This window comes from Cibotium barometz, chromosome 45 (assembly GCF_041138505.1).
Source record: "Cibotium barometz isolate CiBa-2024 chromosome 45, ASM4113850v1, whole genome shotgun sequence".
In the NCBI taxonomy this organism is placed as follows: Eukaryota; Viridiplantae; Streptophyta; class Polypodiopsida; order Cyatheales; family Cibotiaceae; genus Cibotium; species Cibotium barometz.
In genome coordinates this window covers 38407903-38433911 of record NC_141090.1, presented here as the reverse complement: position 1 = coordinate 38433911, position 26009 = coordinate 38407903, and the positions used below count along the sequence as shown (strand labels likewise).

The following is a 26009-nucleotide window of genomic DNA, read 5'->3' as shown; positions in this document are numbered from 1 at the left end:
CCGCATTGTCCTCCGTCGAACAATAAAGAAGCAAGATGTCACCAGCCAAGATCTTCTCACGAACAAAGTGATATTGTATCTCTATGTGCTTGGTCTAGGCATGGAAGACCGGGTTCCGAGCAATAGCTATGCAGCTCTGGTTATCGCACTAGATGATTGTGGGCTCCTTCTGTGGAAACCCAATCTCGCCAAGAAACCTCCGCAGCCACACAACCTCGCAAGCAACACCACAAGCAGCCCGGTACTCTGCCTTTGTCGATGACAAGGCAATAGTTGGTTGCGTCTTATTGCTCCATGAAATCACTCCTGAGCCGAGGGAAAAACTGTAGCCTGATGTGGATCTCCTCGTGTCTGTATCTCCTCCCCAATCTGAGTCACTCCAACCGTGGAGTCTGACTCCATCCATCAATCCCCCTCCTGTGTAAAAGAGTCCAAGATCCTTCGTACCTTGCAGCAGATACCGCAAGATCCGCAATCATGCGTCCCAATGAGACTTCAACGGCATCTGCATGAATGAGCTCAACAACCCCACAGAAAAGCTCAAGTCCAATCTGGTGTTCAGCAACCAGATCAAAGAACCAACCAGCTTCCGGTACAGAGAGGTATCATACTGCTCACAAGGATCAACAACTGTTACAGTGGGATGCCAAGTCCTGGAAACCTGCTGAAGACCACTCAAGGCCTTCAAAAACCTGTAAACCACCCCCTCTGAATCCGGAACCACAAAGCCTGGAGAATGTGCAACATCCACCTCCTTCTGCAAGTAATCAACTGTCACTTGCCTGGCCTTCCAATAGGTCCCCGTGGAAAGAACTTCCTCATCTACAGGAGTTTCTTTGTCCCGAAAACTACGAGACATCAGAGCATAGGTTACCTGTAAAGTTTCCTCTGACTGACGAACACAAGAACTACCAACATCTGTACTGGAAAGTTCCTGCCAAACTGATGCCATCAACTGGCAAGCCATCTACCATCTGGTCCGCGAAAGCCTGCACCTGCAGCGTATCCACACTTAGGTGGCTATTACCAGACTGCCACTCATCACAAAACTAAGGACCTGGGAGAGAGAGTGCTAAAAGTTTGTAAACTCCATTCTCCACTCCGCCTTCCCAAACTACCTAGCCTGTTGCCTTGTCCCGGAGAGCAACGAAATGCTCATCAAACTCCACCCGTATGCCAGTCTTGCAAACCTGATGCACTGACAACAGATGAAAACCAACTGATGGAACATACAACACTTGGGAGGAATGCTTCCCCCCTCTGCCATCGGGAACTATCTCCAACATGCCCTCACTGTCAACTGGGATAGTGGATGTATCCCCAATAAGGATGTGACCAGAATACCTGCAGAGATCCTGTAAAGCCGAACGGGAAGGAGTCATGTGCCTGGAAGCACCACTATCTAGAATCCACTCCCGAGTATCCATAGCGAAGAGTCGTCCAACCTCCTCCTTGCACGAAGAAAATGAAACATCGGTGTCCATCACCTCCAGGTGCACAAAAGCTGGAGTCTTCACGATTGCTGCTGAGGATTCTGCACCCTTCTCGGTGCTCCGCTTGGGACACTGCCTTCGATAGTGGCCTTTCTCGCCACAATCATTACACGTCCTCTCTGCCTTCAGTTTCTCGCGGTCTGAGTCAGACTTCTTCTTAGAAGACTTCTCCGGTGAAGCCTTCCCTTTGCCCTTGTTGTTACGGCCTTTCGACCGTTGGCCAGTTAAGGCCTCCGAACCTCCGCCCTGTGGAGGATTCATGAATCTTTTCTCCTGGTCCAAGACCATGGGCACAAGCTCCTCCCATGTGATGGTGCTGAGCCTGCCACTGGTAATCCACGAAGAGTAAAATGCTCAGTACTGAGAGGGAAAATGTGACAGCAACGTTATGGCCATATCCTCCGATGATATCTCTTTCCCAGCCTAGGGAACTTCTTGCTGAAGAGCCTGCAGCTTGTTAATGTGCTCCCGCATCGTCGACGACTTTGCAGGATTCATCACCCGCATCTAAACTTCCAAGGAGATCCTCTTCATGGGCGATACCCTATTATAGAGAGAAGCCAAATGCTGCCATATACCTCTGGCCAACGTCATATGCTTGATATGACTGATTACCTGTGGTGTGCAATTGAGGAAAATGAAAGAACGGACTCTAGCATTGACACGATCCCATAACTATGCATGTGCCTCACGTTCCTTCCGAATCGAGGGTAACTCCCCTTCCTCTAACTCCGTCCGTGAAACCCCAACAACAATGAAATCAGCAAGGTCGTAAGACTCCAAAACAGATTCCATCATTATGTTCCATATGCCGTAGTTGTTCCTGTCCAACTGACGGTCCACTAGGAACGTGGGGAGTGTCGGGATCTTCACGTGCTTCTCAGCCATCTCAAGTAAATCTCCCATTGCGGGTGTAAGTGAAAAGGGAGCGTAGGTGGGAAAAAATGAGGAACTAAACCTGCAAGTGGCTGTCCAGCAAATCAGCCCGCCTTCCGCTTGCTTATCCTCTTCCCGTACGGCCCAAAACAGTCCTCCAATCAGCGACAAAACAGTCCCCCTCTTGCTCACACAGCTCCCAAGATCTTCCAAGAGCCTAGAGCTCTGATACCATGTCAGAATATGCAGCGGAGATGAAGACAAGATCTGAAAACACAAGAGCAAGTGCACTGCAGAAAAACACAGCAATAGAGAGGGAGAGAGAGAAGCGTGTAACTATGCTATATACACAAGAAAACCCGAAATCCTGAATACAATGTGTGGGTGGCCAAGGGGACATTTTATATGGCCCCTATCATCCAGTCGGCCCGTAGAAAGACAGCCGACAGGACCATAAATGTCCACAACCTGCTCAGTCCTCCCGTCGGCCAGCTACTCAGTCGGCCAACACACAGGTCAAGTCGGCCAGCTACAAGGGACAGCCTGGATGAGCCAATAGCAAGACAGCCTCCCACACCTAAGGAAAAATAGGAAAAAAATAGGGAAAAATATGGAGAGTGGGGAAAAATGAGAAAACACCTAAATCGGGCGGGCACACCCACAACAGAGGCCCTGGTGTAAATATACAGACAGGAGATGACTCCTAACAGTATGACCAACCTTGCGTACCACCCGTTTCATCTGAAGTGCAGATATAACCAATGAAAAGATTGCCAGGAAAGGAAGGATGACAGGTTTGGGAATCCAAGAAAAGACAAAGGGATGATGACAGTCATCCAAGAACAGAAGTTGGAATCCCGTCATCAAGTTTAGCAGAGGGGGATGTCATGTGCAAGACATGTGCATAGGACCAACCTCCATTTAGGGGCGTCATACTTGCACCACAATGGCATTGTCATAAGGGTTGTATAGGTCCAAGCAAGATAAACGCAAACAGTTAAGAAGCGTCATGAAGGTCAGGCATGCATTAGGTGGATCCTCAACATTTAGCCCATGGAAGTTAGGTCCTCAAAGGAGTACCTCAGTGGCTTCCCAGCAACCTAAAGTTAGGTGCCTTGATCAACCTCAGTGATCAATCATACGTCAGTGTGTTCATGGACAAGGGTATGCATGCAAGGGGACAACATTGGAACAGATGCATCGTCATGGAGTGAAATTAGAGGCTAAACAGGAGATTCACTTAAGTTGCCGAGGAAGAAGTATGACAAAGTTGGAATCCAAGGGATGATGATAGTCATCCAAAGTCAAAGACCAAAAAAGTTCGATTCTCGTCATCAAGATCAGCAAGAGGGGATGTCACGTGCACAAAGCAGTGCCATGTCTAATCCCTGATCATATCCCTCATTAGGCAGCATTTAGACCTACTCGGTAGCATCATGTGGACAGTCAGCAACATGAAGACCCCACACATGAGAAGCATCACATTTAATGTTACATTTTCCTCAGTCGTGGACGTCCAAAACAGGCCAACAGCATCATCAGGCGGGCGAACAACATCCAGACATCATATATATAGAAGTAGGTAGCATCTTTTGCATCATCTCATATTTCTCCCTTTTGGAGATTGGTCATAAGTAGTCAGTAGCCCTTTTGGGAAGGCCTATGGCGAAGCATAAATGTAACCTTTTTCTATGTACATAATACATTATACTAGAAAACCTGTCTCTCTCTCTCCCTTCTCACGCCTTTTGCGTTAATGTTCCTACAAGGTGCTTAAGGCCCAAGGGCTGTGATTAACTGCATGAAGGCTTCCGCTATGTCACAACAGCGGAATATCACATACAACACACACAAGGGTCCCAAACTATTGCTTTGTACTATGTACAAGAAGAAGTAATACAATTGAAATTCAAGTACAAGATGTGACTAAGAATGAAGACGTCAAATCACAACCCTGTGACCTTCTATACACTCCTGGCTAGCACTTCGCCTACAGAGAAACACTCTATGAAGTACATTGAGGAAAGTAGATGAAAATGACGATTTGGCTACCCATGTATACATATGCACCAATGCTCCTATTCGGCCAATAGTAATGCTATCGGCCAGTTGTACCTGACTGCCACATCACCACTGCCACATGGCAATGCCACATGTCACCTACACCGTTCGACCCTGCTCGTCAACTGTTATCTGATGTTCGGCTTTGCGCTGCATACTCGTAGGTGTGTCACATTCTCCCCTGCTTGCATTGCAATTGTCCTCGGCTGCATAGTGTCCATATAAAGTGCCCTTCCATAAAAGGAAAGGATCCAAGCAAAGCTCATCCAAGATACCCAAGATCCCTAACACTTTAAAACCACTTTGCGTCCACTGCGAAGGTTCACATTCCGTCCTCGCCACATCAACACAAAGACCAGCAGAGCAAACTACGGATGACCAACTTTCACTTGATCGAGCACTCCCCGTCTGTCCAACCGTCCATGAGACTGTCCAACTGTCCATGAAAAAGAACTGCAAACCTCAATCATCCTCCGGTAGCCCACGAAAAAAACACTCTAGATAATGACCTCCACCAACCACTAATGCATCCGCTCAAATGGAGCACAAGAACTACTTGCACCAGCTCCAATGCACCATGAAGGAAGAAAGCAAAACCAAGAACAATACACGTTGCAACAAATCTGTATCCATCAACACAACTCGGCACCTGCATGTCTAAACCACCCATGTCCTGAGGAACATACTCCACGTCCTAAACTACTGCTTTGTATTATGTATAAGAAGAAGTAATACAACTGAATTTCAAGTACAAGATGTGGCGAGAGAATGAAGATCTCAAATCACAGCCCTATGACCTACTGTATACTCCTGGCAACCACTTTGCCTACAGAGAAACACTGTGTGACGTCCAACACTACGGAAAGCAAATCAATATGCCGATTTGGCTACCCACGTATATATATGCACCAATGCTCCTAGTCGACTAGTAGTAATGTTGTCAGCCAACTGTACTCGACTGTCACGTCATCAATGCCATGTCATAAATGACATGTCATCAGTGCCACGTCATTACTACCACGTGTCACCTGCACTGTCCGACCCTACCTGTCAGCTACTATCTAATGTCTGGCTCTGCGCTGCATACTCATGTCACAACTATCCAAGATCATTGACTTTCTTGATCACCACTGCCTAGGACTTCACCTCATGGAGCTCAGCATGCACCAAAGTCACCTCATAGTTGACCATCACTAGCTTCTTCCAAACACACGATGGCGGCACCAGCCAATGATGCAGAGAGGTACCAGTGTCCACAAATCCACCTCAGAGGTCTAGCCACTCCCATGTCCCACGTCGACCCACTGGAGTCACCCTGGACCATGCACACCAGCTCCAGCACACTCAATGTCCACAAGCCCCACATCCATGACACCTCTATCACATGCATGGAAGCTCTGAGTGTCTTCTTTTAGCCCTAAGCAACTACATAGGAACGTTGATGCAAATCACCAACAAAGACAAAGAGGATAGAGAGAGAGCTCTATATTTTTAATATATTATATAGTACAAAAGTGTCAAAGCTGACTGTACAAATCTATGTAGCCTTTGGCCTTCCAAAAGAGGTAAACTAAGACCTAAAAGCCTTAACTCTTAACCTACCACAAAAGGGGTTCAGATGCATACAAAGATCCCTGACTAGCCTTTTATATGCCACACAGTCTGCCCTTCAGGCTGTCGGCCTGCTCACGACTCTTGCATTTGCATTAAATGATGTGCCTTTCACATGTGAACATATCAGCTGGCCAGCTGCTCCCCTTGATTGGCCGACAGAATTTTGGCCTATCCTAAGGCCACTGCCCTAAACCTTCTGTTTATGTGCTGCCTAATCAAGGATTAGCTTGGAAAACCAACCATGTCCATGTGTGCACATGACATCCCCTCCTCCTAAACTTGATGACGGGATTCCAACCTTTAACCTTGGATGACTGTCATCATCCCTTTGTCTCCTGATGGACCTCACGGATCTATCATCCTTCCTTCCTGGCAACCTTTTCACAAAACCTTGCCATGTCTCAGATTCCACTCCAAAGTCGGTGTTAAGACCTATGCATCTGTTCCACTTTGTCCCCTTGCCTTCATGCTCTATCCCTAAACACTACAATGGTCTCCTTCTCGAGATTGATCATGGCATCCTTGCTCCACCCCCTTGAAACCATTTTCTTGAGAGCCTTCCTTGGTATGCCCCAAATGGCATCCCCGACGCTCAGGGTTGCCATTCCCTTGGGTTCGTTGACAGCAACCAGCCCCATGGGATTTCTACCGTGGCGATGTTACTCTCCTTGGAATTGTGCACCTGCTTAAGACACCTTCAACACTTAGCCTTGCTGAGCCTCATGTTCTGATATATATACCTAGATGAATCCAGGAACATGCTCAAATTCACCTTATAAGAATGTGCAATTTATAAACTCATGGTAGTCATCCACAAGACAATAAACCATCAACTCCATCATCCATAGTATGGACTGGATACTACGACATCCCCACTAACGTCATTAGTGCCCAATAGTCGGTATAGAACTTGGTATGCTCCCCCCCCCCCCCCCCCCGGCGGCGCGCACACACCCACACACACACAATAGAGCATACATTCATACAAAGGTCTATGTCCTGTGTTTCTGTCATGCTCTGATACCAATGTCATCCATAGTATGGACTGGATACTACGACATCCCCACTAACGTCATTAGTGCCCAATAGTCGGTATAGAACTTGGTATGCTCCCACCCCCCCCCCCCCCCCCGGCGGCGCGCACACACCCACACACACATAAGAGCATACATTCATACAAAGGTCTATGTCCTGTGTTTCTGTCATGCTCTGATACCAATGTCACATGCACAGAAGCTCTGAGTGTCTTCTTTCAACCCTAAGCAACTAAATAGGAACCTTGATGCAAATCACCAACAAAGACAGAGGATAGAGCCTTTGGCACCTTCCAAAAGAGGTAAACTAAGACCTAAAAGCCCTAACTCTTGACTTGCCCCAAAAAGGGGTCAGATGCTTACAAAGATCTCTGGACTAGCCTTTTATAGGACACAAGAAGGTGGTTGGTCTGCCCTTCAAGTTGTCGACCTGTTCACACGACTGGTGCACTTGAATTAAATGATGCACCTTTCACACATGTGAACATAAAATCTGGCCGCAACTGCTCCCCTTGACTAGCCAACAGGGTTCTGCGCCCTGCCCTAAGGCTACTACTACCCTAAACCTTCTGTTTATGTGCTGCCTAATCAAGGATTAGCCTGGAAAACCAGCCATGTCCATGTGTGCACATGACAAGCTCTCCATACGACAAGTCAAAATTGGGGAGATTCTCCAACAATCCAGAGACACTCCTGGACTTTTGGCGAGTCTCTCTCGGTAGTCATAGACTCACCTATGCTAGATATTCTAGATGGATGAGGTTGATGATATCACACCCACATGAGCCCTCCTTTTCTTGTACCGACTTGGAGATGTATATTCCACATGTACTCACATGCTCACCATAGTGCACACCATGCTCATGCTAACAATGATACTGAAACCGGCCTCTCGTAGAAACCAAAGTGCGGTAGACTAGCAGTCACCTGTCCAATTGTAGTCCAGACAATTAACAAATAAACAAGAGCTAGAATGCTCCAAAACAAAAAGGAGAACGACACCAGTTGGCCCCAAAGCTTGGCGCCCCTTTCGGTATTTCTTTATTCAATTTCAATGGAAAAGCTTAACTGAGTACAACAAAGCCAATCAAGGAAAAGAAACCTGCATGTCCAATCTAGCAACCCTCAAGACCTCTTAGCATAGAGGATACACATACAGATCTGTGTCCCACAAATGCAACACACTGCTGTCTCCTCTAATCAACCAAGACAATGCAACAGGGAAGCCTTGAGCACGCATCAGGTTGTTCCATGATCATAGCTTCAAACTCAGCCAATCTAGCAACCCTCAAGACCTCTTACCATAGAGGATACACATACAGATCTGATATGTGTCCCACAAATGCAACACCCTGCTGTCTCCTCTAATCAACCAAGACAATGCAACAGGGAAGCCTTGAGCACGCATCTGGTTGTTCCATGATCATAGCTTCAAACTCAGCCAAAGAACAAATCCACCAACTAACTCTATTTCCACCCTTCAAACTACCACACCCCTCCTCTCACAAAGGGCCAGAAGAAACAACTCTGAAGCAGTCGTAAGCCAGTAGATTCACTGTTGTCCCTCAATCTAATCTTCCTCAAAAACATTAGCCCTGAGAGTATAGAGTATGCTGTCCTGAAATTGCAGCCACCCGCCTTTGCCCTCCAGAGCTCACACGAGGGGAAGAGAAGAAGAGAGAGAGAGAGAGAGAGAGAGAGAGAAAAAGAAGGATTCAACTTGCACCAGCTGCCCTGTACAGTTCTGCACCAGCCGACCTGCTATGTACAGTTCTGCACCAGCCGACCTGCACCAACTAACCAGCAGCCACCTGTCAGCAGCCGCCTGTACCTGCTGGCCTCCACCGCATGCACCAGTTGACCTGCAGCCGCCTACGTCAGAAAACCTGCAGCAGCCACCTGTATGAAGCGCCGCCTGTACCAGCTGGCCTGCACAGCCTGTACCAGTCGCCTTGCAGCTGTTGTACTGTACGGCTCTCCTTCAGGCGACTTGTACGTCCTCTTCTCCACGCAACCAGCCGACCTACAGATGTTCTGTACGGCTCTCCTTCAGGCGACCTGTACCACACTCTTCTCCACGCAACCAGCCGACTCTCCTTTCCAAAAGCGAGAGAGAGAGAGATGGAGAGGGAGGCGTGTACTCTAAAAGTGGAGTAGCTCCCCCTCCATAATTATCCTAGTGGCCCTTAAAGTTTTTAAAACTTTCTAAGGGCCACCCAAGGTTATAAACTTTATAAAGTTTAATCCCTTGGTCCCCCTTCACACTTGGTGGACAAATTGTCCACACATGCTACCTTTTTGTCCGGACACCCAAGTATGAATCTTTAAAAATTTATCTTGCTCACCGATCACCATGCCCACACTTGTGCTATTCCAATTTCACAGGGTCATGACAGATACATTCAGCTAATCTATCTTTTTGTATGAGTTTCACTTTCGTTAGATGGGGTGTCGCAAGATGCCCCATATCTCAAAGGCCTCATCCCTCCACCCAATAATCGCAATTCGAAGAGATCCTTCGATAACATGGAACAGAGAGGAGATACTCTTGTTAGTATGACTTTCATCATGTTCATCTCCTTTGTTGTGGGAGTAGGAAGATGGCCGACTCTGCGGCTTTCCGACTCTTTGAATTCCTGACTCTTGAGCTTACGCCTAGCCTATTTATAGGCACTACCCCCCATCATTCAGATGGATCAGTTTTGAGTGTTTTCCACCCCTGCCTTCTATACACGGAGCCCACTCCCTACCTCATGCAGTTGTATTCAGCTTCTGAAGTTATTCATCAGCGTTCTCTCTCTCTCTCTCTCTCTCTCTCTCTCTCTCTCTCTCTCTCTCAGTTCCAATGTTTCACTTCTTTTGTCCATCTGTTTCCGCTACCCTCTGACATGGTATCAAAGCTGATGCATTAGATCCTGGACACACTTCAAACCTTCAATTTTCAGCCTGTTTTGCTGCTGTTCGGGGCCTGTTTTCAGCGAGGAGGAGCCTTAAACATTGGCTTTTTCTAGCTTGCACTTGCTCAAGAAGTGCTTGCTGATTTGCTGACATTTCATCACTAATTTTCACAGTTGCATTGCTGATTTCCAGCCTTGTATTGCTGTTTCCGGCCATCTTTGTGTCAGAAACCTCTCCTACACCTGAAGTTTCAGCAAACAATCGCTTTATAGAGGGGACAATGTCTTCTTTGGTGTTCAAGCTGCCATCTTTACAGGATGTAACATGCAACGGAATTATGCGTAATAAGGGATCCTGTCACACAAGTCTCACACCACCTTCTTTATCCTAAGTTTCGCGAGTCTTTAGCAATCCACTTTTAGCACTTCAAACTTTAAGAGATTAGAGAGAGAGAGAACTATACACCGTATTGGGTCCCAAATCACCCACTGAAGGGCCCCCTCCTATTGCTAGGAGTATTTGCTTTATTATCTTTGAAGAGAATGACTGAGGGACTGACTTGGGACTGTAGATAAGCCAAACGCAAGATCTTTGAAAGACCAATAGTCGGGCTGAACTATACATGGCTGTAGAAGCACCAATGATGACCGATCTCAAGCCTATGCACTCTTCCAATGGAATGTAGGAAGGCTACAAATCCGAGGCTGAGAGATGGGGCTGATTGGGACTGTTCTAGGCTGTGAATGAATGCTGAAAATGATTGTATGAATGCGTTTTACCTTCACCGGAAGGGCTGTAGCAAAACGATGAATGGATGAATGTTGAAAACTGTGTATATGCTGAAAACGCTGAGCTCTGAAGTGGCTGAATGCTAAATGGTGCTGTGTTTTGCTGAAAGGCTGATGGTACAAGCGATGATGCTCCTAGTGCTGTAGGACTGAAATGCTTGCTCCAAACGATGATGAATGATGAGATCTACTTGCTGTAGGGTGAATTGATGATGAGCCAACTGCTGAATGCTGAGATGAATGAATGAGATGCAAGCGATGGCTATTCATATGGGTCGGCTGCCTATAAATGCTGGCCAACTGTAGCATAAGATGCTACATGACTTGCTAAAGGAATAAATAGAATAATGATGGTATTAAATGCTGGAAAATATGAAAAAAATGCCAAATAATTCGGATAAAATACTGGATGATATCCTAAGGCTTTTACAATGGTCTAGGTGGTCTACATGCACATGGGATGAAGCTATGCAAAATGCAAACATGTCCTACTACAAACTCTAAGGCTTCTATGACTTCTATATGCATGAATGATTCTCTCCAAGTGGGTTAAGAAACTTTGACTCACTGACTCTCTAAGGCTGAGGAATGACCTACATAGCTCGTGCCTGACATATCCTAGACTAAGGATTACAACAAGGTCACGGCGTACAACAAATATCAAATCCTAAAGGGTTCTCCTGCTATACAATGTTGCACTGATGATGAGCCATCTTGTCACCATGCACTACAATGCAGAGTGCATGTGACACGGGACGGGACAACCTTCGCCGTTTGGAAGGTGAAGATTGAGTCTATTCTCGAGCCTTATGATTTAGCAGAGATTCTCACAACTCCTCGACCGAATCCGGCTGAGGCAGATCTCAATGGCGACGAGAAGGAAGAACGAAAGAAGGAAGCCCTCATATGGGACAAGCTCAATGCTCGGGCTCGTTCTGTCCTCTTTCTCAACTGCAAAAATGCATTCCTCTCACATCAAACACAAGACGTCGGCCTTTTCCATTTAGACGCATCTCGGAGATCTCTATGACCATCGGACTCCCATGAAGCGAGCTTCTCTTGTGGTACAACTCAACAAATTGGACTCTTCAAAATCCAAGACCATGAGGGAGCACATCAAGAAAATGCAGGATCTTTGAGACCGAGACAGATATCTTTATCTCTCAACAAAGGTATGTCCAAGAGCTTTTAAGAGTCTTTTCAAATGAGCACTTGCAAGCCCACGTCAACACCCATGGATCCGAGATCTCGACTTACTGTCAGTGATGGTACAGTCCTGGTTGATGCTTCTTTGTACAGAAAGCTTGTGGGTTCCTTAATCTGGTTGTTAAATACCCACCTAGATCTCAACTTTCCAGTTGGTATATTAAGTTTCTTCATGCAAACACCTGTGAAATCCCATTGGTTTGGTGCCCTTCACATCTTGAGATATCTTCATGGTACTCCAGATCGCAGCACCTTCTTTGGCCAAGTTGATAATAGAGGACAAAATCAAATCAGTTTGCAAGGATGTAGTGATCTAATTGGGCAGGTGATCCAGACACCACGAGGTCTACAACAAGATAGTTTTTCACTCTTGGATCCGAAGCTATTTCATGGAGTAGTGAGAAGCAGCCTACTATTGCAATGTCTTCTACAAAGGCAGAGTATAGTGCAGCTTGTTCAGCTACCTGTGAGGCGATTTGGTTGCGGCTTTATTCGGGGAGATTGGGTTTCTTCCAAAGAATCCTACCATCATCAGATGCAACAACCAGAGTTGTTTGGCAATGGCACGGAATCCCGTTTTTCATGCAAGGACCAAGCACATTGAGATCCAGTACAATTTTATACTGGAGAAGATTGCATCACAGAAGATCGACCTGACATACTATTCAACAACACGAACAATGTTGCAGAGTTGTTCACCAAGCCTCGTCCTCACCCTTCTATCGCCAAGCCTCGTCCTCACCCTTCTATCGCCTCACACTCCAGCTCCTTAGGCCTTGTTCCTCACCCAGGATCTGCGCGGGGGTGTTAGCATGACTTCCATCATTTTCATCTCCTGTGTTGTGAGAGTAGGAAAATGGCCGACTCTTCAACTCCCAACTCTTCGGCTTCCACCTAGCCTATTTATAGGCACTGCCCCCCATCATTCTGATGGATCAGTTTTGAGTGTTTTCCACCCCTGCCTTCTGCACACAGAGCCCACTTCCTGACTCAAGCGGTTGTATTCAGCTTCATCAGCGTTTTCTCCCTCTCACTCTCTCTCAGAGTTCCAGTGTTTCACTTCTTTTGTGCATCTGTTTCTATTGCCCTCTCACAACTCTGGCTGCTTTGCGTTTTATTCTAGAGGAGGATGTTATCATTGTATGACCACGCATTGTCATCATGTACCCCTCTCTCTCTCTCTCTCTCTCTCTCTCTCTCTCTCTCTCATATACGCACACACATACATACATTCATACAAGTACACACACATACACATTCATACATACCTGATTCCGGGCATCTATGAGACGAAATGACCAGGCATGGTCGATGAGAAACACTTGCGAGTGCTTGGCCAGACCTTGGGAAGATAGCAAAAGCCTTCGTTGCCTCCCATTTTCGCAGACGTCGATTTCGAAAAAGTTCCCGCCGTCAAACTCTTCGGCACTAAGCTTCTGGAACAACTGCTCGTGGAGAGATGCAGGGAGACCAGCGGATGCGAGCAGCACTCCATGCACTTGCAGAAATTCGTCGAGACTCGTGATCCTCGTCATGTTCTAGTGCCAAACTTTCAGCTGCTCACTCTATCAGGCGCAAGAGCAGTGAAAGAGATGGCTCTACAAGAGAATTAACCTAGCTGCAGTACGACTCCCCTTGTGTGTGTGTGTGTGTGTGTGTGTGAAAGAGAGGGAGAGAGAGAAAGAGAGGGGGGGGGGCCTCAACACTAAAGGGCACGGGACACTGGGGAAGCCAAAGATTTGGGATCGAGGGTGGGAAAGTGGGGGGACGCTGGCGGCTTCAATCTGGGCCGTCGGATGCAGTGAACTCGGGTAGCAACTGGTGAACTCGGGTTTCGGCTGAGCTGGCGCCCCAAATCGAAATTTAAAATAAACTCAATAGCCACGTTGGCTTGACGTGGAGGGCAGGCTTCTCCAGCGTGGCTTGCAAAAGGGCAGAATTTCAAATTTGTATGATGACGTCGTAGAGCATGTGTTGCATGTGTTCTGTAAAATCACCACGGCTATGGAAAGCTCTTCTCAGGAATCACTCAGATTGATTCCAGATTTAAACCAGGTACACACACACACACAAAAACTCACACTTGCCAATCAACAGGCTCTCTCTCTCTCTCTCTCTCTCTCTCTCTCTCTCTCTCTCTCTCTCTATGTGAAGAGCCCCTTACTTAGGTTGATTTTGGATTTAAACCATGCACACACACACTGGATTTAAACCACGCATGCGTGCGCGCATGCACGCACACACACACACACAATTTTGCCACTTGAAATCAGCTTTTCTCTCTCTCTCTTTGAAGAGGTTTTTGCATTGAAGCTAAATGGATGCTCAATGAATATTGAAAACATGGGTCAATCAAGCCATCTAAAACAGAGACCACCTCATCTTTGCGAGAACAGATAAGAAAGAAGCGCTCATGGAGGGAAAAATGCATACATTGATTGCAACACTGTGTCTTGAGCAAAGCCTTGTAGGGGATACTTCTAGCCGTAGCGCTTCATTCATCATCCAATGTTTGATTACTTCTAGGACTAGCAGACCCCCCATAGCTTGTCATTGGCTTTGTGGACATTCGTAGAGCGGAGGGTGACATTACCTTTGAAGTGGCATTAGTTATAGAAAGGTTTGCCCTTCCTAGTGCCCTACATTGTTTTCATAGCCATAATAAAATTAGCAAACGATGCAAAAACTTGTTTTAAGAACATGTCCTACCTCTCTCTGCCTATCTAACTTGGACTTCAATAGCAGGTTGATTGGAATCCAACGAGTGACACAAGTGACTTCGCGGTGCCATGGCAGGCTAATTGGAATGCATCAAATGAGGCTGATTGGAATGCATCCAATGACACAAATCAGTTCATATTGGATGAGTATTTAGATAATACAACAAGTAGTGACACTACATCAAGTGACGACGCAGATGTATGTGACCTCTTCCAAGATGATAATGAGGGTGTTTTTCCAAGTTCATGGAGTACACCTAGGCTTGATTCATGGGGGGCATTGGATCCATTTACATATACATCAAGCTTTTTTTTCTCTTTCGATGAGAAGAGCTTCTCCTTAATGGAGAAAGATCTTAGAGGAGCTCTCACAGTGACGCTTCCAACATTAAAAGCACACGATGCAAGAGACTTGTTGGATTTGAAGAGGTGGAAAAGAATAAGAGAAGAGCTTTGTTTCAGCCCGCTTCACCTTTGCCTATGTTCGAAATCAACAGGATTGAAAATAGCATACATTGAAGATTGGGAGCGTATTGTCATGGCAGCCCATCGTCCTCTTGAGCATGGTGTTCATCATGGTGTGAATGCCACTATCAATGCAATCAAGGCAGAATGGTGCACCGACAAGAGGAGGCATGGAATTTCTCTTGACTATGTGAAAGATAGGATTATCGCTTGCGGCTGCCTGCTTACTGAGGTCGGGGAACAGACCCCTACGAGCAAAAAGACCATAGCTCCAGCATCAACAATTGTCACAACTAAGTCTCAAGTCAATCAAGAGTTGACCAACATCATGATCAAGCACCAAACAAAGCTAGTATTACTTCGATCCACAAAGAAGCATGGACCATCCAAGTGGGTGCAAGAGTACATGTGCCATAGGGCAGGAAGTATTGCTCGGAGAGGTGCTAACAAGAGAAGATTGCGGAGGTCCAAGAGGTGTGGGTGTCCCTTTAAGGTGGTCTTGCAGCACTCTCATGACACAGAGAAGGTGACCATGCTAGTTCATGATGTTCACGAGGGACATATACCAGGCTCACGTGTTGACCTCTATTACTTGCCCGTGCACCCACGTGTGATTGCTTATTGCATGGATGACTTGTTCGACGTAGGGACATGTCGTCATGTGGCAAAAATGTCTACATCAAAAGAAAGATTTCACATACAGAATGCCTTGCCATTAGATTGTGTAATCTTTCGCTTCTTCATGATACCAAAAGAGGTGCAAATGATGTCATATCAAATGCGCACACAAGGTACTTTGCTTTGCTTTACCAACAATTCTCCTTGTAACTTTTGGTTGTTTTATACTTCTAATCTGCCTCTCTATCCTTGTAGGAAGATGTACAAACAATGATTGGGCTGCGATGTTTGGAGAGGCTCTTCGTTTGCAAGAACAGAACAAGGTTCTTTATGTTCAACCTTACAGCCAACGTTCTTTATGTTTGAAGCTCTTTCCCCTATTCTTGCCTCTTTATTCATCATAATTTCTTTGTAGGTTCTTTATGTTCAACCTTATAACCCACAAGCCTCTGATGAAAGTAAACGACCCTTTGTCCTCATCATTCAAGATGAGTGGATGCTACAAATTGCTCTTCGTTTCTCACGACACAACACTTGGGCAGTAGATAGCACATTCAAGACAAATGTCTTTGGTTTGCCCCTGTATGCTGCAGTTTTGCCCAACCAAAATGGCATGGGTATTCCAATATGGCTCATGCTATGCACTAATGACATCGGCACTAACCAAGAAAGTGTAGCCTTGGAGTTGACCTTCAAGATGATCTTCACAAGGTTGCATGGAGTTCGTCCGACGGCTATTATCATCGACAAAAACCAGCAAGAGTTGGAAGCCATTATGAAGATTGTTGATGTAGACCCCTATTGCTGGACACAAGATGAAGAAGGGAGACGACACCAAATTGCATGCCATGTCTTGCTATGCTGGTTTCATGTTAAGAAGGCATGGGTAGAGAACCTCCTACCGCAAGTAAGTCACCTTTTAAAAGCTAGATCCATTCTATTGTGCATATCATTATCAGGTGGTATGTATATTCATTTTATTTTGGCTGTGTAGGTTCCAAAAGAGAAGCGAGATGATGTGTATAGTTCCTTGTCAAATCTAATGCAAATGGCAAGTGAAGAGGCATTTGAAGAGAGATACCAAGAGCTCTTGCAGAGATATTCAGCGTATATCAATGTTCAACGATACATCTCGAATGGATGGTGTGCCACCACATGCATGTGGCGGAGAAGGTGGCCAAAGTTTGGGCGTCTATTTTCACATGGAAATGTGGATACAACAAACTTGGTCGAGAGGCTCTGGCAATACATCAAGTACACTCTTCTTGATGCAAAGATAAATAGATCAATTCTAGTTCTGTTACATGCTATTGCAGGGGATTCTCTAACGGGCACTTACATCGGCGGAACGCTACTTGAGTTCTTTAAGAACAAACAAGAAATAGGTAATGACCTCTTTTTTTCTCTTGTGGCTTGTCCCCCCTTTGTTGCTTGACACTCATGAAGAAAAGGTGTCGTGATACTAACCAGCTTTACGTACTTTTCAGCTGATTCTCAACGTTTTAGTATTCATGGATCAAGCAAGAGTCATACGTCCAGATTAGCAGCAGGTGAAGAAATCTTGAGAAGATTTGAGGCTAGTTCGTCCACCCTTCAAGTGATTGATGAGTCCACTTTGCTATTCAAAATCTTGAGTATGTCTTCATCTTCGCAATGGTATCATGTCAGTGTTCAGTCCAACTATTGCGATTGTCCAAGTTGGGGATCTGATTGTAAGCATCTTTATGGAATCCGCCTAATAATTCAACATCATTTTCCACATCTACATGCCATTTTCCCTGTCCTTGATAGTCTTCATTCTCTAAGTCAAATGGACGAGGACATTGATGTTGGGCTAAGTGAGCAGGACATGCCAGATAACATAAAGAGTGGTGAGTGCAAGGTTGTCAACATCAATGAGCAGATAGCTTGCTGCATTCAAGACATGAAAAGGGTTCTACATGTTTTGGAAGAGAATCTATCAGCATGTGACACCAAGTTGAAAGAAGCAATACTCCAGCAATTGAGCATCTCACAGAATAATATTTCAGCTTTGATTATCCCAAAGGAGATTGATTTGCCAATGAGGGGGTCCATCAAACAAATCCAAGCTCATGTTACGCTTACTCGGCTTGGTCACGGGAGACCGCATGAAGTAGCTACAACCGTATGTGATCAAGAGATAGCCTGCTCGCCTCCAACAAAACGTGCTTGTATGACAGGGGTCTTGAGACGTAAGCATCAACGTGGCAGGAGTCGGGTGCGGTTTGACAAGAGACCTCGCATATTTTGTCACCATTGCTGTAGTAAAACTCTCCTAGTTGATCCTATACAAAGTCACTCGTGCCATACATGCCACGCGCTCCTTCCCCTTTCAAGTAGACATGCCCCAGTTGGTTCAGAGGCTCCTCTTATTAACCGAGCTGTTAACCTCTACAACAACCTTTGCATTGAAAAGGGACTACTCATCTCATGTATGTATGGGTCACTTGAAGATGAGGAGAGGCACTTCACTATGCATTTATCTAATGGTTCAGTACTCGAGAAGGTCCTTGCATCCGAGCAAAGGATAATACTTGTATATTAATAATGCAGATGTATTCAACTTGTACATTATATCATTTTGGAACGAGCGAGGAGATTTTTTGTCCATTTTGGTATAACCTGCTGCTCTAAAAACCAAATGTATATGCTTATTTTGGATCAGCTGGAGACTCAATGTTTTGTAAATTTGTATGTATGTTGTTTCTGTGAAGGGAATTCATGTTCAGTATAGCTTGATATAACTTGCTGCTCCAAAAACCATATGTGTCTGCTCATTATGGATCAGTCAAGAAAACGACGCTCAATTTGTGTTATGTTTTTTGACCATAGCTGATTTATACAGCCCTTGGGCATGTAATGCAAGACTAGATTCATGCAATCTTGTCCGAGCTTCTCTCTTTTTTTGTGTGCTCTTAAAACTGTATATACTTTTTGCATGGGTACACAATGTGGGTTAGAACTTAGTTTTACTTGGGTTGACAGACAGACATTAGTTATTTCAAAAGCTGGTGGTTTTGGTACCACGAGACCCTGCAGCAGAAGTCAGTTTATTTGCAACAGGTGGGATCAAGAGCGGGAGGCCTGGTTCTCGTTGGGAGAGGGCGGATGGAAGAGGGAGTTTTGATAATCAGCTATGAAACTTTTATGCTTGGCGTATGAGTGTTGTGGCTTTCCCTGCATATTATGTCGCATGGTCACTGTATTGATCTGTCACATCAACTCATTTCATGACTGACATGTCAAGAGGTAGTAGTTCCAACTGTTGAGTTGTTATGCTATTGTAGGGGATGGTCAGATCCGTCAATGTCTAGGGTCATGAGAAACCTCATCATTGCTGGTGCGTAAGCCGCCTTTCTACCAGCCAGGCACAATTCTCAATCAAGCTTTATAGTTTGAATGCAATGAACATGTTAATCTTTTTGTCACCCAAATTATGAACACTTTCAATACTATAAAAAGATTAAGATCATTTTACTAATAGCTTGATATTAGAAGGTAAAAAAGTGATCATATACTTTTATGGCTGCATCGGTAGAGCAAGATCTCTCTCTCTCTCTCTCTCTCTCTCTCTCTCTCTCTCTCTCTCTCTCATCATATACTTTTATGGCTGCATCGGTAGAGCAAGATCTCTCTCTATCTCTCTCTCTCTCTCTCTCTCTCTCTCTCTCTCTCTTTATGTGCACCAGGACTAGCTTGAGAGTTTACACGTCCCACACAATCTACAAACAGAGACCATATCCAAAACGTGGAAGCACTTTGGCTCCTTACAATGCATGTTGGAGTGTCATTATACTCGATCTTCTCGCTACTTGGGCCAAGATATGGGGCTTATCTAGAGCAGCGGAGAATCTGATTCAAATTCAACATGAAGAGCTTCCAGTACAAGAGCATCAACAAGAACCATCATGTTGCGGAACTAAACTAAACACCAAATAGCAAAGTTGAAAAAGGAACCAACGGAAGCATATTTGTTGATAGACAATTTACATCGGAACCAAAACAAATTATATTGAGAAGCTAAAAAATATCATGTATTTCATGTGAATTGGCTGATACAAAACATCCTTAGATGCCAAATATGTTTATAAAGATGTTCATAAGAAGTGTGTTGCCCACGACAAGCCAAAAACACCGCTTCAAAATCGCATAGCTGGTGCCAAAAATAGAGGTTGCTGCTCCAAAAAGCATCTACATGCTTGTCGCTCGTGCAGGACTCCGCGTCATAAGTTTGCCACCCACCGATAAGCCATGTTACATTGCTCCAAAATCACATCGCTGGTGCGAGGTTGTCGCTCCTACAGTGCTCCAAAATCACATGGCTGGTCCTGCATCTACATGCTTCTTGCTCCAAAGTAAAAAATGCTCCAAAATCACATGGCTGGTCCTGCACCTACATGCTTCTCGCTCCAAAGTAAAAAATGCTACTGTGCGTGTCATAAGAAGTGCGCTGCCCATAAAATAACATCCTTAACATGCTGCTCCGATGTCACTGCTATGTCACTGCTGCTCAAGAAAGTAAACATGTCATAAGAAGTGCGCTGCCCACAAAATAAGACATGCTGCTCGGATGTCACTGCTGCTCAAGACAGTAGACGTGTCACAGTTCTTCCAAAACACTCATGCACCATGTGTGAAGCTCCATCCTAAGCGTGCATACATCTTCATGTTGAAACCACTGATCTGTGAGCTGAAAAAAAGCAAAGCTGTAAGCGTAAATGAGCTTGCATGTTCTTCTTGAAGCAGCAAAGACGTAACACGAAGCAAGCACTTACCCAATTCTTGTCTACATTGTTTTGCAATATACCGGCAATGAGGTATCTCATAAACGCCATCACATAGAAGCCACAATCTGTGCTATTGTCTTGTTGCGGTACCTGCCCCAAATGATGCACATGTAACACCAACATTCAGCATGTAGAACATTCATAACAAATTCAACTCGCTGCTACCAACAAATCAACGTCACCTTCACCTTAACGATTTTTAGTTTCAGCTCTGTCTCGGGGTTGAACAAAGCACCTTGAAGGGTTGAATCAGCCACATGCGGTGCCAAGCATTTTAGAGCACTGTAATCAATCCAAACCAGAACCATGTCATGTGTCATGCATTGTATGAGTATACATGAACAAAACCAACATGGAAGAGAATTTCAATTTACATGAACAAACTATCCAAGCACTCCTCTGGATTTATTAGTCCCAATGAATCCATGTATAACAAATAGCTTTTGTTCCCTTTTAAAAGGGGCACCTCCTCGTTCTTGTTAACATACAGGGTAAAGAGGGACCAATGATTCCTATTGCACACAATAGCCAGCCATTAAAAGCGCACAAATTTGAGTGCCAAGTGGTATGTAAAAAAGCATAGCCAAAATTCTTTACCAATGAAGTGACCACACACACCTGCATACAACGGGAAAGAAACATAATTGAATGGCTGACATATCCATTTTCTCGAAGAAGCGGGTGAGGAAATTCTCCACTAGCTTACGTGACATAGAATACCACAAAGAATCAGCCCAAAACACCTTCTCAAGAATGTCCAATGGCAACTTGTTCTCCATCAACCTGTGCATGCAAGGAGGGAATGAAAGTGCATCCATGTAAGTGCACTAAAATGTTCAAAGTGATACACTTACATCCCAAACAAGTTCATGGTCCTAGTGGATGCCTCATTAACAAACATTTCCCTCAAAAAGCTATCATCTACGCGCACAAAGGTTTTGGATCTCATGGAAACAAAGTCAATGTCAGCCCCGGAAGCTAACCTGCAAGGCAAAAGCCAAACAAAAAAAAATGCAGCAAACCACACAAGCTGAGACTATCATGACAATACATGGTTTTGATAAACTGTCAATCGTGTAGAGCCTCTTACCTAGATCTCGCAACATTGCCCCTTGTTGCTACCAACCTCCCCTCCCCTTTCTCTGTAACAATAACCTGCATGTTGGAGATCTCGAATATAAATTCCATATTGTTGTATGCTTCAGAAAAAGTCGGCGATGATACAATAATCGGTGTTTCTTCATTGCTACTTTGCTTTGCACGAGAAGTCCTAATAGGCAACTTTTTCCTTGAAACCTCAAACACCTACACAATGGCAAGAAAACAATGCATTCACCCATTGAGTCCCTTTAGGACATAACAAACTCCAGGGTTGAATTAGCTGCACTTACCTGGCCCATGCAAGTAAAGAGAAGAGTGAACTAACAATGTAGGCAGCAACATGAAAAGCTTTAACAACTCGGCATAAAGGATATTGGAATCTCTTACGTTCTTTTGAGTGTTGTCCTTCTTTCTTGTATTCACGCATGGCCCAACACCCTCATGGGTTCCGGAATCCTGCAACAAACAAGAACAGGGCCCATGCAAGTAAAGAGAAGAGTGAACCAACAATGTAGAAGAACATGAAAAGCTTTAACAACTCGGCATAAAGGATATTAGAATCTCTTACGTTCTTTTGAGTGTTGTCCTTCTTTCTTGTATTCACGCATGGCCTAACACTCTCATGGGTTCCGGAATCCTGCAACAAACAAGAAGATGGCCATGGCCCAAACGATCTCAAAGTGTGAGGTGTATGGAGCCATGTTAGGCAGCGGCAAGGACTTGAACAAACTAGTGGGAAACCAAGATGATGTGACTCAGAGCAAGGAGATGAATGAAAAATATTAGAAAGCTTACGTTCTTCTTAGTGTTCTTCTTTTTTATATCCACACATGGCCCAACACCCTCACCGGTTCCAGAATCCTGCAGCAAAGTAATAGCCATGCATAGTTGTATGCAATCTTTGCACCACAAACATGACTCGAAATGAGGGGATAAGTGAAGGAGATTAGAAATCTTACCTTATTTTGAGTGTTACTCTTCTTTCTTGTATTCGTGCATGGCCCAACCTCATGGGTTCCGGAATCAAAATCCTGCAGCAAACAAGAAGCATGGGCCAAATGATCTCAAAGTGTGGGCATGTAGTGAGTGAACTTGTGAACTTGGCAACAGCAAAGAAACTTGACAAGCTATGAGTGAACTTTGCATGCAGCAAGAAAACATGCATCAAGTTAATAAACTTGGTAAGCTGTGATGACTGAACTTTGCATGCAACAACTAGACAACACTAAGATTGAATGTAAGCAAACTTGGCAGCAAACTAAGAAGAATGTAAGCTTACGTTCTTCTTAGTATTCTTCTTTTTTATATCCACACATGGCCCAACACCCTCACCGGTTCCAGAATCCTGCACAGCAAGTAATAGCCATGCATAGTTGTATGCAATCTTTGCACCACAAACATGACTCGAAACGAGGGGATAAGTGAAGGAGATTAGAAATCTTACCTTATTTTGAGTGTTACTCTTCTTTCTTGTATTCGTGCATGGCCCAACCTCATGGGTTCCGGAATCAAAATCCTGCAGCAAACAAGAAGCATGGGCCAAATGATCTCAAAGTGTGGGCATGTAGTGAGTGAACTTGTGAACTTGGCAACATCAAAGAAACTTGACAAGCTATGAGTGAACTTTGCATGCAGCAAGAAAACATGCATCAAGTTAATAAACTTGGTAAGCTGTGACTGAACTTTGCATGCAACAACTAGACAACACTAAGATTGAATGTAAGCAAACTTGGCAGCAAACTAAGAAGAATGTAAGCTTACGTTCTTCTTAGTGTTCTTCTTTTTTATATCCACACATGGCCCAACACCCTCACCGGTTCCAGAATCCTGCAGCAAGTAATAGCCATGCATAGTTGTATGCAATCTTTGCACCACAAACATGACTCGAAACGAGGGGATAAGTGAAGGAGATTAGAAATCTTACCTTATTTTGAGTGTTACTCTTCTTTCTTGTATTCGTGCATGGCCCAACCTAGCAAGGATAAGTGTGAATGAACTAGCAAGGAAGGGATAAGTGTGAGGACACTAAGGAAGACGATAATGTTGTGAGCTAGTAGAAACATTGCACGTGCATTGATTGCATGCAAACTGTTCACCAACCGTTGCATGCAACCATGGAGCCATGTTAATGAAGTAGATAGAGAACTTAGCAAGATTAGAAGGCTTACATTCTTAGTGGTGGTGTTCTTTTCTGTATCCACACGTGACCCAACACCCTCATGTGTTCCAGAATCCTGCAGCATGCCCAAATGATCTCAAACTATAGGGCATGTGAGTTGTATGTGAACTTGGCAGCAGCAAAGAAACTTGGCATGATGTGAATAAACTTGGCATGATGTGAATGAAATTAGCAAGGTGTGAGCTAGTAGACACATTACACGTGCATTGATTGCATGCAAACTATTCACCAACCCTTGCATGCAACTATGGAGCCATGTTAGTGATGTAGAGAGAGAACTTAGCAAACTTTGAAAGCTTACATTGTTTTTAGTGTTGTCCTCCTTTTTTGTATCCACACATGGCCCAAAACTCTCATGGGTTTCAGAATCCTGCAACAAATAATATCCATGCATAGTTACAAACAATCTTTGCACTCGTGAATTCGCATACTTACTTATGCCAAGAAGCCCACATGAGCATCGCTAGGCACTTTCAACATCACAAACATGACTCAAAACGAGGGGATGAGTGAAGGATATTGGAAAGCTTACGTTCTTTTGAGTGTTGTCCTTCTTTCTTGTATTCGCGCATGGTCCAACACTCTCATGGGTTCCAGAATCCTGCAACAAACAAAAGGTGTGAGGTGTATGTCAACTTGGGCAATGACTAGTAGACACATTGCATGTGCATTCATTGCAATTTGCTTACCAACCCTTGCATGCAACTATGGAGTCATGTTAGTGCTGCAGGGAGAGAACTTGGCAAGCTGTGAGTGAACTTTGCATTGAACAAGAAAACATGCATCTAGTTAATAAACTTAGCAAGCTGTGAGTGAACTCTGCATGCAACAAGTAAACCTGCATCAGGTTAATAAACTTGGCATGCTGCGAGTAGACCATGGAAATTAGGCAATGGAAAGGACTTGAACAAACTAGTGGGAAGACCGTGAGAGAATGGCTAGGCACTTTCAAGGCAGCCATGTTAGTGAAATAGAGATATGAATCAGAACGAGGGGATGAATGAAAAATATGACAAAGCTTACGTTCTTCTTAGTGTTGTGCTTCTTTGTTGTATCCGCACACGGCCCAACACCCTCATGGGTTCCAAAATCCTGCAATAAATAATAGCCATCCATAGTTGTAAGCCCAACAACCTCATGGGTTACGAAATCCTGCAAATACAGCCATGCCAAGTGATCTCAAAAATGTAAGAAGTGAAGTTGACATGTGGTGAATAAACTTGGCCTGCAGCAAGGAAACCATGCGTGTTGTATGTGAACTTGGGAAATAGCCATAGACTTCGACCGTGTATATGACCAAGAATACATATAAATTGTAATCTAATTCAAGAACAATTAATTCAAGAGTAAACACATTGCACATCATGACTTCATCTGCTACCAAGGGGGCAACTGGCATGGAAGCTCAGAGTGTAGGAGCAACTTGGGTTGTTCTTGACATATAAGTTTGACTCAACCCCCCCCACCCCGCCCCCCCCTCCCCCCCCCACACACACACACACACTCGCTCGCACGCATACATGCAACTCAAACATACTTTGTTTCACAGTGGATTTTGTCCAGCTTGCCCAATTTATGGATACACTTTATTTGGCTTTCATTCTACCCCTTGCCCTACTGCCAGCTGAAGAAAGAAGAAGGCAAATTAACGAAAGCAGCCCAACAACTCAGTTCAGCCTTTTGAAATGGATAAGCCCACAAGAGAACATTGCACAACATGTCAAATTAACACATCAAATGAGCTCTAATATTTGCAAGAAAGTCATGACTTGTGAATTGAAGAAATGATAAATTGTAGTTACACAAATCATTCTCAGTATAAGAAAGCGTAAATTCTTCATAAGATAAAAACACATGTTCAAGAAGCATGATTCATAAGATGGAAAACAAGTTAACGAGCTTCAGGTGGCACTCTTTTAAGGTTGCTACACTTTCCACTAGATACAATCCTGAATACAAAGCTACGTTACATTCTGACTTAAGGAGTAGAGCTTATAGATCGTGCATTGCACAACTGTTGGGTAGGCTAAATCTCTAAAACCCATTCTTGGGCAGATTGGCAAGGTAAAAGACGGCTCAAAAACTTGAAGCAGAAATTGTGTGAGCAACGGCACACCACTGATCCACATTCAAGCGAGAACTCGCACG

At 44.6% G+C, this 26009-nt stretch overlaps 3 protein-coding genes and 1 pseudogene across 4 annotated transcripts in view; 2 read left to right on the top strand and 2 right to left on the bottom strand.

Annotated features, from left to right (window-relative positions):
- Nucleotides 1-13640, bottom strand: part of LOC147612734 (uncharacterized) — a 120058-nt pseudogene extending 106418 nt beyond the window's left edge. Inside the window, exon 1 of the transcript XR_015263491.1 lies at nucleotides 13239-13640. The product of XR_015263491.1 is annotated as an uncharacterized LOC147612734 (transcript). The remainder of the gene's footprint in view (nucleotides 1-13238) is intronic.
- Nucleotides 13641-13667: 27 nt separating this feature from the next.
- On the top strand, nucleotides 13668-16146 carry LOC147612733 (uncharacterized). The gene is made up of 2 exons (XM_086783298.1): nucleotides 13668-14025; nucleotides 14716-16146. The coding sequence occupies exons 1-2, from the start codon at nucleotides 13975-13977 to the stop codon at nucleotides 16045-16047; spliced, it is 1383 nt and encodes a 460-aa protein (XP_086639424.1). The 5' UTR covers nucleotides 13668-13974; the 3' UTR covers nucleotides 16048-16146.
- Nucleotides 16058-18339, top strand: LOC147612732 (uncharacterized). Its single transcript, XM_086783565.1, has 4 exons — nucleotides 16058-16096; nucleotides 16189-16680; nucleotides 16768-17158; nucleotides 17261-18339. Exons 1-4 carry the CDS (start codon nucleotides 16058-16060, stop codon nucleotides 18337-18339), a joined length of 2001 nt encoding a protein of 666 aa, XP_086639691.1.
- Nucleotides 18340-20199: 1860 nt separating this feature from the next.
- On the bottom strand, nucleotides 20200-23806 carry LOC147612731 (uncharacterized). Its single transcript, XM_086783564.1, has 16 exons — nucleotides 23783-23806; nucleotides 23607-23654; nucleotides 23444-23509; nucleotides 23127-23198; nucleotides 22962-23027; nucleotides 22642-22713; nucleotides 22478-22543; nucleotides 22251-22319; nucleotides 22070-22138; nucleotides 21672-21886; nucleotides 21436-21564; nucleotides 21200-21364; nucleotides 20956-21093; nucleotides 20770-20863; nucleotides 20570-20671; nucleotides 20200-20484 (listed from the first exon to the last, which is right to left on the bottom strand). Exons 1-16 carry the CDS (start codon nucleotides 23804-23806, stop codon nucleotides 20395-20397), a joined length of 1485 nt encoding a protein of 494 aa, XP_086639690.1. The 3' UTR covers nucleotides 20200-20394.
- Nucleotides 23807-26009: the final 2203 nt, after the last annotated feature.

What these genes read in the sequence shown, in the direction of transcription:
- LOC147612733 (XM_086783298.1), top strand. Translation starts at nt 13,975, where the DNA reads ATGGAAAGCTCTTCTCAGGAATCACTCAGATTGATTCCAGATTTAAAC. An exon ending in TGATTCCAGATTTAAACCAG is followed by an intron (nt 14,026 to 14,715) that starts GTACACACACAC and finishes CTTCAATAGCAG; the next exon opens with GTTGATTGGAATCCAACGAG.
- LOC147612732 (XM_086783565.1), top strand. Translation starts at nt 16,058, where the DNA reads ATGTTTGGAGAGGCTCTTCGTTTGCAAGAACAGAACAAG. An exon ending in TAGAGAACCTCCTACCGCAA is followed by an intron (nt 16,681 to 16,767) that starts GTAAGTCACCTT and finishes TTGGCTGTGTAG; the next exon opens with GTTCCAAAAGAGAAGCGAGA. An exon ending in TAAGAACAAACAAGAAATAG is followed by an intron (nt 17,159 to 17,260) that starts GTAATGACCTCT and finishes CGTACTTTTCAG; the next exon opens with CTGATTCTCAACGTTTTAGT.
- LOC147612731 (XM_086783564.1), bottom strand. Translation starts at nt 23,806, where the DNA reads ATGGCTCCATGGTTGCATGCAACG. An exon ending in AGGACAACACTCAAAAGAAC is followed by an intron (nt 22,139 to 22,250) that starts GTAAGAGATTCT and finishes TGTTTGTTGCAG; the next exon opens with GATTCCGGAACCCATGAGGG. An exon ending in AGGACAACACTCAAAAGAAC is followed by an intron (nt 21,887 to 22,069) that starts GTAAGAGATTCC and finishes GCCATTGTGTAG; the next exon opens with GTGTTTGAGGTTTCAAGGAA.